Source organism: Alligator mississippiensis, chromosome 2, assembly GCF_030867095.1.
Source record: "Alligator mississippiensis isolate rAllMis1 chromosome 2, rAllMis1, whole genome shotgun sequence".
Taxonomy (NCBI): domain Eukaryota; kingdom Metazoa; phylum Chordata; order Crocodylia; family Alligatoridae; genus Alligator; species Alligator mississippiensis.
This window is the reverse complement of record NC_081825.1, coordinates 113,774,337-113,790,832: the sequence shown is the minus strand read 5'-3', so window position 1 is coordinate 113,790,832 and position 16,496 is coordinate 113,774,337. Positions and strand designations below refer to the sequence as shown.

General features: G+C 42.7%; 1 protein-coding gene across 1 annotated transcript in view; it reads right to left on the bottom strand.

Annotated features, from left to right (window-relative positions):
- Nucleotides 1-5,697: 5,697 nt before the first annotated feature.
- SCLT1 (sodium channel and clathrin linker 1) overlaps nucleotides 5,698-16,496 on the bottom strand; it is an 84,381-nt gene continuing 73,582 nt past the window's right edge. The window contains exons 18-20 of the mRNA XM_006258436.4: nucleotides 14,126-14,204; nucleotides 12,664-12,759; nucleotides 5,698-7,982 (exon numbers count right to left, since the gene is read on the bottom strand). Coding sequence (XP_006258498.1) covers nucleotides 7,920-7,982; nucleotides 12,664-12,759; nucleotides 14,126-14,204 — 238 coding nt within the window. The 3' untranslated portion in view covers nucleotides 5,698-7,919. The remainder of the gene's footprint in view (nucleotides 7,983-12,663; nucleotides 12,760-14,125; nucleotides 14,205-16,496) is intronic.

Sequence of the window (16,496 nt, the reverse complement as noted above, 5' to 3'; positions counted from 1 at the left end):
TGTATCGGGGAGCTGGACAGACTGGGACCTGCCTGTTTTTCAAACAGAGCTGGTCCACCTCACATCTGTCAATTTACTACCATGGCTCAGGCTGTAGTGAAGGAAACTGTCAACTATGGCTTAGAATTTAACAAGATTCTGTCCAACAATGCTATGGACATGTGCAAGGCTTTCTCTAATTGAACTGGATGCGTTTAAGTTGGCAGGCCCAGATAAGCTCCATCTGAGGGTACTGAAGGCACTGGCTGATGTCATTGCACAGCTACTGGCAAAATATTTGAACACTTGTGGTGCATGGGCTAGTTCCCGGAGGACTGGAAAAGGGCCAATGTGGTCCCTATTTTCAAGAAGGGGAGGAAGGAGGATCCAGGCAACTATAGGCCAGTCAGTCTCACTTCCATCTTTGGTACAGTCTTTGAAAAGATTATTAAGGATCATATATGTGAGAGCCCAGCAGGAAAAATTATGCTGAGGGGAAACCAGCACGGGTTCATAGCAGGTAGATCATGCCTGACTAATCTAGTTTCTTTTTATGACCAGGTTAAAAAATACCTGGATGCAGGAGTAGGGGTTGACATCATCTACTTAGACTTCAGGAAGGTCTTTGATACAGTATCCCACCCCATACTGGTGAACAAGTTAAGAGGCTGTGACTTGGATGATTACACGGTCTGGTGGGTGGCAAATTGGCTAGAGGGTCGAACCCAGAGAGTGGTAGTGGATGGGTCGTTATCGACCTGGAAGGATGTGGGCAGTGGGGTCCTACAGGGCTTGGTCCTTGGACCGATACTCTTCAAGGTCTTCATCAGTGACTTGGACGAGGGAGTGAAGTGTACTCTGTCCAAGTTTGCGGATGATACAAAACTGTGGGGAGAAGTGGACACGCCGGAGGGCAGGGAACAACTACAGGCAGACCTGGACAGGTTGGACATATGGGCAGAAAACAATAGAATGCAATTCAACAAGGAGAAATGCAAAGTGCTGCACCTAGGGAGGAAAAATGTCCAGCATACCTACTGCTTAGGAAATGACCTGCTTGGTAGCACGGAAGTGGAAAGTGATCTTGGAGTCCTAGTGGACTCCAATATTAACATGAGTCGTCAGTGTGATGAAGTCATCAGAAAAGCTAACTGCACTTAATCATGCATCAGCAGGTGCATGACAAATAGAGCCAAAGAGGTGATACTGCCCCTCTATCGGGGGCTGGTCAGACCGCAGTTGGAATACTGCGTGCAGTTTTGGGCACCACACTTCAAGAGGGATGTGGATAACTTGGAGAGGGTCCAGAGAAGGGCTACTCGTATGGTTAAGGGCTTGCAGGCCAAGCCCTACGAGGAGAGACTATGGCACCTGGGCCTCTTCAGCCTCCGCAAGAGAAGGTTGAGAGTCAACCTTGTGGCTGCCTATAAATTCATCATGGGGGCACAGAAGGGAATTGGTGAGGCTCTACTCACCAAGGTGCCCCTGGGGGTCACAAGAAATAATGGCCATAAGCTAGCAGAGAGCAGATTTAGACTGGACATTAGGAAGAACTTCTTCACAGGGTGGCCAAAATCTAGAATGGGCTCCCAAGGGAGGTGGTGCTCTCCCCTACCCTGGGGGTCTTCAAGAGGAGGTTGGATGGGCATCTGGCTGGGGTCATCTGAGCCCAGCACTCTTTCCTGCCTATGCAGGGGGTCGGAATTGGACTATTGAGGTCCCTTCCGACCCTAACATCTATTAATCTAATGTGCTCCACAGAATGCTGCCCAATGTATTTCATTGCCCAATGTGCACATTCTTTCTTTAGCTGGTGCGTGCAGTTCCCCAATGTGGATAGCCTGGTCTCCTTCAAAAAAGCCTTCAAGCACTGTCCAGTTTGTAAAGTTTTGTACAGGGAGTCTGCTGCTGGTCAAAGTGGGGAGTCATATGCGACTGTCACTGCCACCAGAGCCTGTGCTCACAAGGTTGAATTCGTGGTTCAGCATGGTCCATTACCAAGCTGAGCATATGCAGTACTAGCAGCAGTTCACGAGTGAGGAGCTGGAAATCACACCCAGCACACAGTGCATGCTCAAGGTTCGCTATCTCCTGATACAGTGAGTCGTTCAAGTTCAAGTGAAGTTTGTGGGGGAAAATGCTACCTGGTTCGTGGAGATTCTCATGTGGTTTGAAGGCCAGCAGACTGATCCACTATGCATACAACAAGCTGATGGACTTGATAAGCAGTCAGACATACGGCATCACAAGAACTGTCAAGCTGTCATCATCAGGGATCCAGGTTTCCCATTTCCCAAGGAAAAATAGAGAAACCCGCAGATTTCCTGGTTTTGCAAAGAGCTCTGTAGGCTGGCAGAGTTACAGCCTGCAAGAGCTAATTGCAAAAAGGGCGATAAAACCCCAACCATGTCCAGAGGGGGAGAGAAAGGACGAAAAGGCAGGGCTCGAGGCTTTTAGTTAGCCAAGGGTTGGCTTAGGCTCCCTTTCTTTCCTGGAGCCTCTAAGGTAAGTGGGGCTTGCAGGGGGCTGGGGGTTGCAGGTCAAGGCTGGGGGGCACCGGCAGGGCTGGTGGGGGAAGCTGGTTAAGGGCTGAGCTGACTGGGAGAGTAGCTGGTTGTAGGAAGATGGCTGGGGGCTGAGGGAGTGGGGAGGTATTAGGGAAAGACATGGAGTACCTGTCCGGCTGGCGGCATGTGGACCGTGAGTGGTGCAGTGTCGGCCTGAGCGGGGTCTGCACCTCCATGTGCAGCTTCCCTGAAGGGCCAATAGCCCACCACTCTGGGTCCAGTGAAGCGAATTAGTGTGAGAAAAGCCCTTCCCTAGAACTATGAAAGAAAGTGCCTGAGCTACCAAAGTCTGCATCAGCAATCATGCTGAAGAAAGGTGAATCTGCTATTTTTAGTGAAATTCTGACAACCGTGGGCACAGAGGATGTGTCCTCAAGGCAACCTTGTCCACTTCAAACGCAGTACATGGAGGATCTACCATCAGGACTTGGACACTTCCTATTTTTCTTTCAAACATTACGGTTGCAGACATCAAGGCCATCTTCATAGACGGGTGAGGAAGAGAGCAAGTTGCCACAAGTTTGAAAGAATGGACTCATCAGGGCTGTAAGGACTAGGCTGAAGGACTGGATCTCTTGCTGAAAGGATTAGCCAGACCCTTCAAAAATTCCAGCGTGAAATTCTAGTGGGAAAAGACTAATGGTTCTCTATAGGAAGATGATGTCTGAGATGCTTATGCATTATATGTAAATCATTATACCATTATACTTCAGCTTCCTACATTAAACAGAAACTGCTTAGAGTTAGTGGTCCTATGCTAACACCATCCTGAAAACCTAGTTCAACAAATAGGCATTATATTCCTAATAGAACATTTTCTGCTGTTGTTTAGTATATCCCTGATTTGAATAAGCTCTGTGTGTGTGTGTGTGTGTGTGTGTGTGTGTGTGTGTGTGTGTGTGTCGGGGGGGGGGAACGGGGGACTAGTACCTGAATGACCTGGCAGGTGAAGAGGTCAAAAGTTGTCCTAAATAATGGACTCCTTGACATCCCATTTATGATTCAGGGAGATGTCTGTTCAGCTGTCTTGGAAAATGTTTCCATGGACAGTAGATATAGATCTGATAGTGGATGCATCGGTTCCAGGATCTTATTGCCTCTCTGTGTATGAGTCTGTATTTGTTTCCCTCTCTTTTTACACCTCAGTTATTTCCTAATTTAAGGTATTTTACAAATTGTAATGCATTGACCATATAGCGCCTTCAGGCAAAGTGTAAAAATGTACCTCTCCAATTCATTAGGACACCTAGTCCCTATTCTGCTATATAGATGTCACCTTCAACAAGCCTTGTTAATGTATACCAACTTCCATGCCAGTGAGAGATGTGTAGCACTACCAGGCCCTCCTTCAGGCTGGTTTTACTGGTTATCATCTGTAGTAATTATAAATAATTTACTACACAATTTTTAATGTACTAAAACCAAAACGGAAGAGACTAATTCTTCCTTGCTAAATGCATCATTCCTTTGAGTTTTAGGACATTTTTTTCCAGCATAGTCATATTTACTGTTGACTGTTCCAAGAAATCAGCAATATGAGAAAACAGTAGGTCTTTTTCCTATCTGAAGATGAGTTGTAGGAAATCAAGTGATTAAACTGCAGAATCCTGACGTGAAAAGGGAAAATGCTGAGGAGACGCTAGAAGATTAAGAGATCAGATGCTATACAAACTGTATGTTTAGTAACAACCAGTTCTGTGAAAAGAACTAGTGCTCATATTCTCTGGTCTAAATGGGATTGACAAGATTGGTCTCAGTAAAGGGTGTCTGGCTTTTAAATTCAGTTTCTTTTGGTTCTCTATTCAAATAATTTTGCAGGAAACCGCTGTCCTCTCCAGTTATTTGTGAGCAGAAGTTTAATTAGACTTGTCTGGTGAATAGGATGGAATCCAAAGTTTGAGAATACTTCGAAATGTCGAAGATGCGTAGAAATTACCAGTCAGTGCAACATACAATTCTTCTCTGAAGTCTAGAGTTGGGGGTAACAGGAGACCTTCAGATTGCATGCAGCGTTAGGGACAGACTCAGACTCACTTGCCCCTAAGTGCTAGGGAAAGATCCTCTCTCCAGAACTCACTGCTTGCAGAACTTCTTTAAAAGCTCTTTTCAGTAATAATTTGGGCCCAATTTCTTTGAGTTATAGTCCAAGGCAACCTTTTTTTGAGTGGGGAGAAAGGGAGGCAGAGGGAGTATTTCTTCTTTTGCCTAAAGCTGAGATACTGCAGTTCCTGTTCACCCTGATAGAATACAGCACTGACACACTGACCAAAGTGACAAAAATATGAGGCTTTTACACCATGCCAGTTCACTTATGGATCACCTCAACACAGGTTTCTCATCTCTGGGCAGATCTTAGATGCTCTATAAGCAGCGCAGTCTTGGCAGAAGTTGTATCAGTTCCCCACAACACAAACAGGAAAATCCTAGTCACACAGTTCTAACAAAGCTGTTAGCATTTCTCCAATTTTTCTCCAAACGGATCAATGTGAGAAGAGCCTTTGTTTATGACTATGAAAGAAAGTGCCTGAACTTCCAAAGTCTGCATCAATGATTCCCACTAAGGAACAAAACACAGATCACATCTCTTCCACCACTACCATCTGGGAAAAGACTACAATAGAAGGTGCTCGCCAGAGCTCACATCATTGACCAGAAAGACTGGTGGGGCATATGGGACCACCTTCTAATTAATCCATTTCTGTCTCCCTCTACCAAGCTTTCCTGCAAAGCTCCCTCTTGTCTGCAGCAGTGGAACCTATTCCTCTCATTGAAGTAAAAAGTCAGAGGTTTTAATTCTGCTATCCTAATAGTAGTTTTGGAACTACAGTTTTAATTCCAGATATTTGCTTAGGATTCAAGTCCTTGGCAAACTTACTTGCAAGAGTAAGTTACCAGCACTTTCCAACTCCCATCTCCAGTGAGCTGGAGGCAGGAAAGCAAATAGTTACCCTTCTTATGCTAGTTAGGGGAGTCAGGTGTCAAAACTTTTACATGTAGTAGGACCAGAAAAAACAAAAATATATACAGAGGTGTATTCAAATGTAGCGCTTAGTTGTCATATTGCTTGCATGCTGTGGATAAAGTAAGATCTGAAATTTTCTACAGTGGTAGAATATGGAAGAAAAATAATGCATCCAATCTTCCCTGAAAACCATGTTTGAGTAATAAGGTTTAATGATCCAGCCTCTCCACTTGGGCAAGTATTCTGTTATAAACCGTGATCCAAAATGGCATACATCAAGCCGACAATGTCTGGGGGGTAAAAGCATGCTGTTACAGTGGTTATTACATTTTCTTGAGTTAAGTGAGGTTTCTTCCTTAAGTTACTTAGTGAGAAGAATTATCCTTAGTTGTAGAAATGTTCTTAACGGGCTCTTCAGAGGGAGGCAGGTATCAGTGTCCATGTCTACAAGTGCAATTAATGCAAAGCAACAAACTCCAGAGTTTATTGTTTCTGGGTGCACCATTTGAACACGTGCCTGGGAGCAATAAACTTCAGTGCAGGAAACTCTGGAATTTGTTGCTGTTTGAATGTGTGCCCAGGAGTACAGCATGATGAGCTGAGTTGGAGCAGCCCCAGCTGGCAGGGGGTAAGTGTGCTGCAGGAGTTGACTGGAGTATGAGGGTGCTTCAGCACAGGGTTAGCTGGCAGGCACTGAAGCGCACTCATGCCACAACCAGCCCCTCTAGCATCTACACATGCGCAGATACTGAGTTTTTTTTTACTCTGCAGCAGGATAGTACTTGTATTTACAAGTACAATATTTAGAAGTACTATCCTGCTGTGGAGTAAATTAGTTAACTCTAACCTAACAGGGGCACATATGTAGACACTGAGACATTTACTGTGCAGCTAATTAGTCAACTGCACAGTAGACATCTCGTGTAGACTCCTGTCCCTGTCCCAAAGGTATCAGATTCTGTCCCAAAGGTGCAAGCAGCTAAAAACACTGCCACAGACCTGTGGGATTAAGCATGGCTGAATTATTAATCTAAAAATAATGAAAGTTCAAGTCAACACTACAATTGACATAAAATAGGGAAAAAGAGTATAATCATGGCTAGGAACATCTTCCAATAAATATGTAAGAAATTAAAAATGTTACTTTAGCCAAAGATGAGAACCGTCCAATATCTGAAAGATATGTGCTCAAAGAATATATGTTCACAGAAAAAATAAGTTCTATTTTTGCTTAAAAATTACGTTTTAGACTAATATTATGAAATTTGCCAGCCTCAAAAACAAGGATAAACTGCACCTTTAGGAGAGTCTTTGAACTCTTGCTCTATGGAATTACAATGCTCAGAAAATGGCAAGTTAGTGCATAAAAGCTGTAGATTCTTCTGTCTGGCTTCACGAGCACTATGCAAATAGGAGCAGTTGCCTCTGGTTACCAGACATATGCCTGCAAGGAAAAGAAGCTGGGTAAAAAAAGGGAAGGAGCAACTATAAAGCAGTAAAAACAGAATAAGCACAATGGGGGAGGACTTTTGTTTGTAAGAACTTTGTGTACTAAGGGTAAAATCATCAATGATCATCCATGTTTTATTATTTTCCATGGACAGCACAGAAGTAGTCACCTAAAGATACTGAATACTTCAAAAAGGAGGCAGAACAGATATGCAAAACTATCACCCATAAGCACCTACTAACTGAAAATGAAGGAGGTGATTTCTCAACTTAATTCAGAGAAGGTGCTGCACATTCCTTCTCACGCACAAGAGTTTGTTCAGAAAATTCAGTTTATTATGTTAAGAAAAGCTGTCATATAAAATTCAATACAACTATGTACAGAATAAAGGTGTTTTTAGACTTTGCACTAGGCATTTCTTTAATACTTTGTCATGATTGCAGCACTTGCTTTTGAGAAATGAAATGAATCCCCAAAGCCCTATAGCAGTGTTTCCCAACCTTTTCCAGCCCAAGGCATGCTTGCATTAAAAACAAATAAATTTCTACGGTGCACCTGTTAAGGCATTCCCCACCCTCATACCTATTGCAGCTCATTGCCATGGTAAAATTCCATGGCACACCTGTTCATTTCTGACAGCACACTTTTGTGCCACGGCACACTGGTTGGGAAATACTGCCCTATAGTAAATTTGTTTTATTTTATACATTAATGAAGGTGATTAACTTCTGAAATTGTTCCCTGTTACATTGGTGCTCATTTGTTGTATTCCAATCTCTTGTGTGTATTTACTGTGAGGAAGCTACAGTTCAGCTTCATTCTTCCTTGTCCAAACAGAAAGGAAAATGTTAATGCAAATTCCACAAGCCCCATGATGCACTATAGACTTCAGTGATCCAGTACTGTGCTTCTCTGATGGTTTTCCCAACTCTTAAATGCTGTAAATGAACAATGCATATTTTTAAATGTTTTCCAGATCCATCACAGAGGCAGATTTTTTCTTCTGCATGGCAATCATCCTGAGCTGTAATTAAAAACAAACAGTCAGTTTCCCTTTTCCATCAAAATCATTATATGAAATGTATGGCAGTACAGCTTCAATAAGCAACATGTGATGTAAGAGATGGAATAGGCAGAGATAATTGAGATTTTGGATAACTCAAGAATTTTTCACTCTGTTCAATAGATGCCATATGGTTGTGATCTTATTTTTGATAGAAAGGAGTTAAGATTGATTGAACTTTGAAAAACAGAGGTTGCACTGCACTAAAACAAAATGAATTAAACATCCAGAATACACATATATTTTAAAACATAATCTGTATAAAATCCTGCAAAATCCTGTTTTATGAGTTATCTTTTTCTAGTGGTACAGTCCTATTTTAGTCATGGCTATAAAACTACTAAAGATAATTGATTATTTAATAGATTATTTCCTTTTTGTTTCCTAGAGCATCTTTTATCTCAACTTGCTACATAAATTACTTTGCACAGACACTGAACCACTGAAATGCCATTACCAGTGAAGGGGCAACAGCGAGGTAAAAAAGTGATACATAGCAGCACAACAGTGGGCAGATACATATCTGGGCCACCACTACTTAGGTAAACTGATCAGAAATGATCTATGGTAACTCTACAGTAGGCAGAAAAAAGTAAGTATCTGTAACATTTGTGTACAGGATGCAAATATGTCCATAGTTTCTAAGTGTCTTCCTTCCATGCTCACTGTGGGCGCATCTACATATGACGCTACGTTGATGGGCAAAACCATGACACTGCACCTATGTCATCGTAGCAACATGCTTGCTCAGTATAGCGCAACACTAAGGCACGTAGCAACTAAAAATAACCATGCACGGCTGGCACAGAGCAGTAAGGGCTGTTACTGTGCCATCATTTAGTACTTCCAAAAGGTACTAAATGATGGCGCAGTAACAAGGGTGCTGCAGGGCCACGTGTAGATGTACCCTGTAAAGCTTAAACAAATACAAAGAATGACCATTTGCCCTTCCAGAACAGTGTTCTTTGAGCTGGCATATGTCTCGGACGGCCAAAGCCGACTTGAGGTGATTTAATAATTACTCGTCCGTCAGGCGGGCTGGTGAGTAGAGAGGCCGAGAAAGCTTTATGGTTGTAAAACTTTACTTACGTCGCTTGCGGTTGCGACGAAAATGGTCCGGTCATCTGAACAACTACGTTAGTTGTTCCAGCTGGCAGGGCTCAGGCCAGCACGTCCGTCTACAAATCTTGCCGGCAGGGAAAAGGATACATCTGGGATTGCACTCGGCGACGGGGAGAAGAATCGATAGGTGATCAGTCTATCGATCAGCTCAGCCGCGAGTCAGATCTCTTCAGAAGCACTCTGCAGCGAAAGTTCTCCGACTTGGGTGGAAGTCGCGCGAAATTTTAAACGGCTAGCAAGCCAATTACTAGCTGCCATGTGTGCATAATTTAGAGCTGGCCAATAGCGGGACACAAATTTACATTCAAAAGGCGGGAACTCTCTTGCACCAGGGGTTTTCTGCAGCAACAGAAAGCCTTTACTTTGCAAGAGGCTCTCGTGTGGTGGGAAAATTCCACCGTGCCGAGGCACCAAAAATCACTGGGTTGTGACAGCATAGTCACTGCCTCCCCAACCTCCCACAAAAGTGTGGTTGTATACTTTGGGGGCAAGTTTGGACTCTTCTGAATAGTTGTGTTCATTATAGCTAAGTTCTGCACATCATTGGGAAGGCAGAAATGGCAGAATAGCTTTGGTGCTCCATCAGTGCCTTCACAGTCTGAAGAAGCACACAGCTGAAGATTCAGCATGTGGTGATAGACCAGCTGGTCATTCTTTCTTCTTTGTGTATAATGCAGCCCACTATAGGTGATTGGCAAATTGTATCATCTTCAGGATTGTCTGTATCAGACTAGGAGCATCAGACTGGAGTGATGCTCTCCCAGGTCTAGCACTGGATTCAGCAACCAACCCCAGTGTATAATAGAGAATACAGGTGTCACGGCGGAGTCCTCGCTGAGGGCCGTGATCTCCTTGAGGCCCTCTCACCGTGCTACTCCGGCCCGAGGGCACCCTCCATTCTCGCCCGCCACGTCTTGATCGAATATGTAATAGGGAGGCTGCCTTGTGTTTCCTCGGGCCTGTCAGCTCCTGGACCCCTCGTGGGTCTCCCCGTACAATGGGCGCTACCCCAGCGCCCTAGCCTTAAGGGCTATGCGTGGCTCCTGCCAGCCCCTAATACCACGCCCCAAGCCTCGCAGATGTAATAGACGTTGTCCGGTCTATACGCCCGCTTCCCGGGCCTCCTCTCTAATGTGGCCCACCCTGGGCTCCCTCTCATGCCCAGCCTCTTGCTGGGACTCTCATCTAGCCCACTCTGGGCCTCCCCTGCCGGTGTGGTTCCGCTTTGGGACTCTCTAGCGGGCCTCTGGTCCTATGGGCCAACCGCACGGATACCCTTCCTGACTCTGGCTCCCCGCGCTGCTACTCCCTGTCTTCTCAGGGGCAACCGCAGCGCCCTGCCTTGGTCTGAGGGGGATTGCCGCACTAGCCTGCGGCCGGGCTTGCTATGCCCGTGCGCCCACACTGGGCTACTCAATAACGTACAAGGGCGTTCCCCCTCTCTTGGGGCTCGCCGCGCCCACACTGGGCTCCTCAGTAATACCGCCCCTTTCCTGGGGCCAGGGGGCTATGTCCCCCCCACACGCAATCCGGGGTCTCGGTCCCCGTCCTCAACCTACGGGTTGCACCCGCGATCCACTGGCCGCGCTCCTCGCTGCCAGCTGCTCGCGCAGTGGTGTGTGAGCTGCGCCTTCCCTGGCGCTATACAGGGGGCTATGTTCCCCCACACGCAATCCGGGGTCTCGGTCCCCGTCCGCAACCTACGGGTTGCGCCCGCGACCCACTGGCCGCGCTCCTCGCCGCCAGCTGCTCATACACTGGCGTGCGAGCGGCGCCTTCCCTGGCGCTATGAACAATAATGCGCCCTCCTGGCGCTAGGGCACCCCACACTCTCTGGGGTCCCTGTGATTGAGGCCTCCTCCAACCCCTACAGCCTCGCCCAAGCCTCCGGGTGTAATAATATAAACACAAAGCAAAACCACAAACCCCTAGGCTGTAACACAAATGCAAGCCGCCTGGCCATAGCTCCTCATCATAGCTCAAGCCTCCAGGGCTATCATGAGCTGTACTTGCGACTTAGGCTCCTTCCCATATCTCGGCCAAGGGAGCTCCTGCCTCTCCGGCTGCTGGCAGAGAACTGCCAGCCTGGCCTCAGCTCTGAGCTTTATAAGGGCCAGGCCCTGCCCCCTACAGGCAGCTGGCTCCGCTTGGTTGCTCCAGCAACCCGCAGCTGCGCTCATTACCGGAGCAAGCCTTAGCTGGGCTTATGTCATGTCAGGCCAGGGCGCGCTCACTCGCTCCCTGGCAGTTCCTCTACTCTAGGAGCAGGGGCACCGAGGTGCCCTGCGACAATAGGGAAGAGCAGACTTGGGGATAACATTTCCATGGAGGTAAGTAAAATTGGTTCTTTTGGAACATGTTGGTGGCAGTGAGATTTCCCCTAGTGAGCACCTAAAGCATCCTCCATTTTGTGGCAGAAATGATGAGCAGAGGTGAACAGCAAACAGACTGTTTTAATGCAAAATGAGGAATGGATTTTTCTGAGAGGCTTGAAGGAAGCCAAGTTTTAAGAGTGGAATGTGGAGGTTCTGTATTGGGCAGGTTTGGTTTGTATGCGCACATAAGGCCTCTGAGAATGTTTGATACCATCTGTTGAAAGGTGATCTACATGAGACACTGACTGTACAGTACCTTGTTATTACTGCACAATCTGGTAACAAGCTACTGTGCTGCAGTACCAAGCTCCTGCGCAGTCAGCATCACCATGAAGCCATTCGGGGATGCTACTGTGCAGTACCTCCGATTACTGCGCAGTCATTTAGTACTTGTGGATGCAGTAATAACTGTTCAGTCAAAGTCTCATGTAGATGCAGCCAAAATGTATCAGGTATGTTGATATTACAGTCGCATTGTGACTGAACTGAACAGATCTTCTATAAAATATGTTTTACATCATGAATTGGATCAAGAGTTTACGGAAGCCAGGCTTTAGGAGGTAGCAAACCATTTGCAGTTGCACAAAGACACCATTTCTGATGAATATAGCTCTCTTGATCAAGTTGTGGGGCATGAAATCAACTGTTTTGTGTAATTAGCGATGACGGCTGTTTAAACTTTATATTTTAGTCCCACATTTTGACCTAGTTTTTATTTTGCACAGAAGTAAAAAGATGGAACCTTCTTTTCCTTTGTTTATTTTCTATCATTCTTTGCATGCCAAAAAAAATCCATATCCCCTCATTAGTATAATGAAAAACATATGAATTCAGAGCTGCCATTAAATTTATCTCCAAATTCAGATCACATAAAAAGCACTGAATCATAAGTATGTTTGAAAAGAACGCATTCCATCAAGTCTTGACTGTTTGAAGAAAGTCCGGCATTTGGTTGACTCTATACTAGTTTGAAATGACATTTTGTAATATCAGAACGTCTCATTGCTTATTAGCTAATTTTTTATGTCAAACAAACTAATACCTATAAACTGAGGAGATTCCAAGACTACTTTTTTTTTCTTGTGATATTCAAAGACATTGATATGTGATTGTAATCAGGTTGTTGTCTCTTTAGAATTAGGTACCTGTTGAGATGCAGTAGCTGCCCTCTGCTCTGCCTGGCTTAGCCGTCTTTGAAGCCTGTTGACTTTTTCTTCATGTTCTATCATTAATTTTTCATTCTGTATAAATAAAAAACCTTATTACAAATGTAAGATTCTGTTAACAGATTGATGCATATTGCAGTGTGAAAGCTTTGAGCTAAAAAAGCTTAACCAATGCTAAATATTGGAACTATTTAACATCTACAATAAGGAAAGAGAGATTGTTGTGATAGACTGTCAAGAATTTTCAGCTTAAACAAAAAAATGCAAAGCCTCTCACATTTTTTTATTTTACAGTTCTTTTACACACAGTAGATTTCAAAGCCAGTTATATTAATGTCACACTTACAGTTAAGACATCTTATAAAAAGTTGGCATATTTTATTGGCAATAACTCTCATATGTGATAGTATAACTAGAGGCGGGCAAGTGTGGGGACACCAGTCATGGGTGCTGATGTAGAGCCTTCAACATGGCGGCAGCAGGAGCCCATGTGCGGAGAACCTGTGCCCTGGCTCTCTGACACTCAGTACTGCCCCCTCCCCTGCATTTCTTTCCAGAGTGCAAAAATTGCTTATACCCACTGAGATGCAAACATACTAACTAGATGAAAAGCAGAGGAGAGTAGGCAACAAATACTTCAAAGATGACTCCTCTTAATGTAGGTTTTTCCCTTTATTTTCTACACCAAAAAGTAGTGTGCAAAACCAAAAATAAATCTTCCCCCCCAAAAAGCCACAAAATCCAAAGCAACCAACGCTCCTTAGTCGTATTTCTCTCTACCAACAGTTTTATAAATCTGTCCCCTTCACCTTGTCTTAAATAGTGCTAAGGAATAAAGCATGATGTTAAAAGACTAATTTCAGAGAATATTAGGTACTATCCCAAATTTACTAGACAGTTTGACAGAAGCACAGCTATTTCCAAAAGTGACCATTAATTATTTAATAATGCATCCCAAACAAACATGCCTTTAAAATTTTAATGCATAGTGTAAGAGAGAGTCCTTTAGCTATGCATATATATATATACTGTCAATTCCACCACTGTTTGGTAGTATGGGGAGATGTACCATTCTGTGGATGCTACAGAATAAAAGTAAAAATGTAACAGGTCACCTTCCAAAAGCACACAGATATCACCCACAAAAATCCTTGTCTCGTGACTTTTTCTGAATCACTGACAATTTACACTGTCCTTCCTTATGTTTCATCATTTGGGACTTGCATTAACTTCTATTCCTGGCATCTGTCCATTAATTCTCAGCAAAAATAAGATGGTAAACTTTTCAATCTTAGAACTATTCCAGTAAAAAATTCTAAGTATCTTCACAGGCATTTATAAAGTAACAATATAACTCATCTGGATAGGGTTCTGGTAAGAGTCTACTGCATGCGCATCAGGTTATAGCTGAAAGTAGTTCCCATGAGAGCCATTATCTTACCTCTATTACCTTTTCAGTTGCTATTTCCAGCTGAGAAAGCAGCTCTTGAGTGTGAAGTTTTTGTTGACGTAGCTCACTTCTATCAATCAGAAGAAAGAAGCTGATTAATGTAAAGTAATGCATCTGCTATCTGAATAATACTTAACAGGTACTTTTCTGAAGTTTGCTAGGGTTTATGGTCCATTTTTAATTATAATGTTGTTGACAACACGCTCACACCAAATGCATTCCGATTCTCCCTTCCAAATGATATAGACTTAAATGTGTAATAGTAGAGGTATAAGGCATATTTGTTTTGAAGGCAAATAACCTTTGGTACTGCCATAAGTCTGCAATATCAATGTTTTACAAATACAGAATCAATGATTATATTGACTACAAATATAAGCTGGATGTGCAAATTTTAAACTTTCAGGTAAATAAACTGAAGTCATTAGTTTAGTTAGGTCTACTAAGCTAACATTAATGTTGGGGAACTACAAATTCAGGGAACTAGTTCTCTGCATAATTTGAAGTACGTAAAACATATACGCTCATTCTAATCTTTAAAAATCTAGGCACAGCCTTGTCAGTACAACATATAGATAGGAAAGTATTGTAGCAAGGTATAACTAGCACTTCACAACCAAAGTTAATACTTTAGCATAGAGGAATTTGCATCAATTGTATGTGAAGGAAAAAAACAGGACAGAGGAAAGGAAGTTGACAACAACTTGATCTGATGGAGAGGAGAAGCAAAAACACTGCAGTTGAATGACATAACTTAAAACAGAAATTTATCAATTGGAGAAACCCTTACCTGTAGCTTATTTTTTTCTTTTATTTCCTTTGAGCATTTTGTAATATTTAAAAAATGCCAAATAAAAACACTAAAATGTTTCCATCTTCAGTCATATTATCATTCTGGGAAAATGAGAGGACACTAATACGAAACTTGGAAACTTTAAAAGTTCTGGTCTAAATAACCTGAGTGCTAGGCAGATGCAACTCCACTGACATTCAAGCACTGAATGTAGTCCACCTGCTAAGAATTACTGTAAAATGTAATGTTAAAAATTTCATTAGCTCAAAGAAAAAATATCCAAGAGAAAACACAACTTTAAAATAAAACACTACCAAGGCACTAAATACTTTGTATACTTAATACAGACCCTAGAAAATGACTGTAAGGAATTTAGTTTATAGGTAGGGTGCTAACTTTAAAAAAATATACATGCACAGGTGTAGACAAACAAGTGAACAGATCCAGCTTATCTTTTCCACACATATTCTGTGAATGCTAATTTAGAAATCTGGTCAACAAGGGCTAGATCAGCAAACTAGCTACCTTTCCAATCTAGTTATGATGATACCGTAATTGAATTTGTTAGAAGAGGGCACTTCATTCAACAGTAGAAATGTAAGAGAATAAATATTACAAAGTAAAAGCATTCCTGCTTCATTTCTTAAAACTACTGTCATAAAGCCACAACGAAACTCCATTAAATTCAATTAAGAGTCTCTCATTGCCTTAGACGGACCAGATGTACAGTCCAGATGTACTTGAAAGCTTCAGCTTCTATTCTTAGAATGTGAAAGCCACTGCCAGATAAAGGGTTTGCAAGCCCCCATCATTTTAACAATTTTGTCCTATTATTAGCTTGGAGATCTTCATTCTCTAAGTGAAAATAATACTGTTGCGTACTGGAACTGAAATAAAGTTAAATTAGTCATCACCTCTCCTATGTGGGACCAACACATCCAAAATAAAATATTCACTCACAACTTATACTTTACTTCCCCTTTAAAACTTGAATTTTTAAAGCTTCTTCAAATACTTAAATTCTAGTTATTTAAAAATAAGAAATGAAAACTGATCCGTATCCTTTTATTATCACAGCTGCCTTGCTTCTTCCCCTAATTTAACTTTGTTACAGTTCCACGTATAATTGTACATTAAAGCTCTATGACAGTAGTTTTAAGAAATGAAGCAGGAATATATTTGTCAGATTATTCTCCTCTTACATTTCTAAAGCAGCATGCTGTTCTTCTAGTTCTTCAATGACCAAGCTCAATCAGAACTATAAGAACACCATGCTACTACCTATCAATTTAAAACTGACCACTATTATACATGCTGATGTAGCATTACAGATTTAAACATATGTTAAAATTATCCCTCTTCCCTTTTGCATGTGTTTTTTTTTTTTTAATATGAGTGATTTTTTTTTCTTTATTGAACTATGCAGATTAAAATTATTAAAGGCCTGGTTAGATGCTGCAACACCTTATCCTCATTAACTTCACTATAATAAGTTGTCCGTAAGAAGTCAGTGATGTAAATAAACCTAAGTGTAAGTATTTTCTAGATAGGGCCTCAAGTGATCAGCTA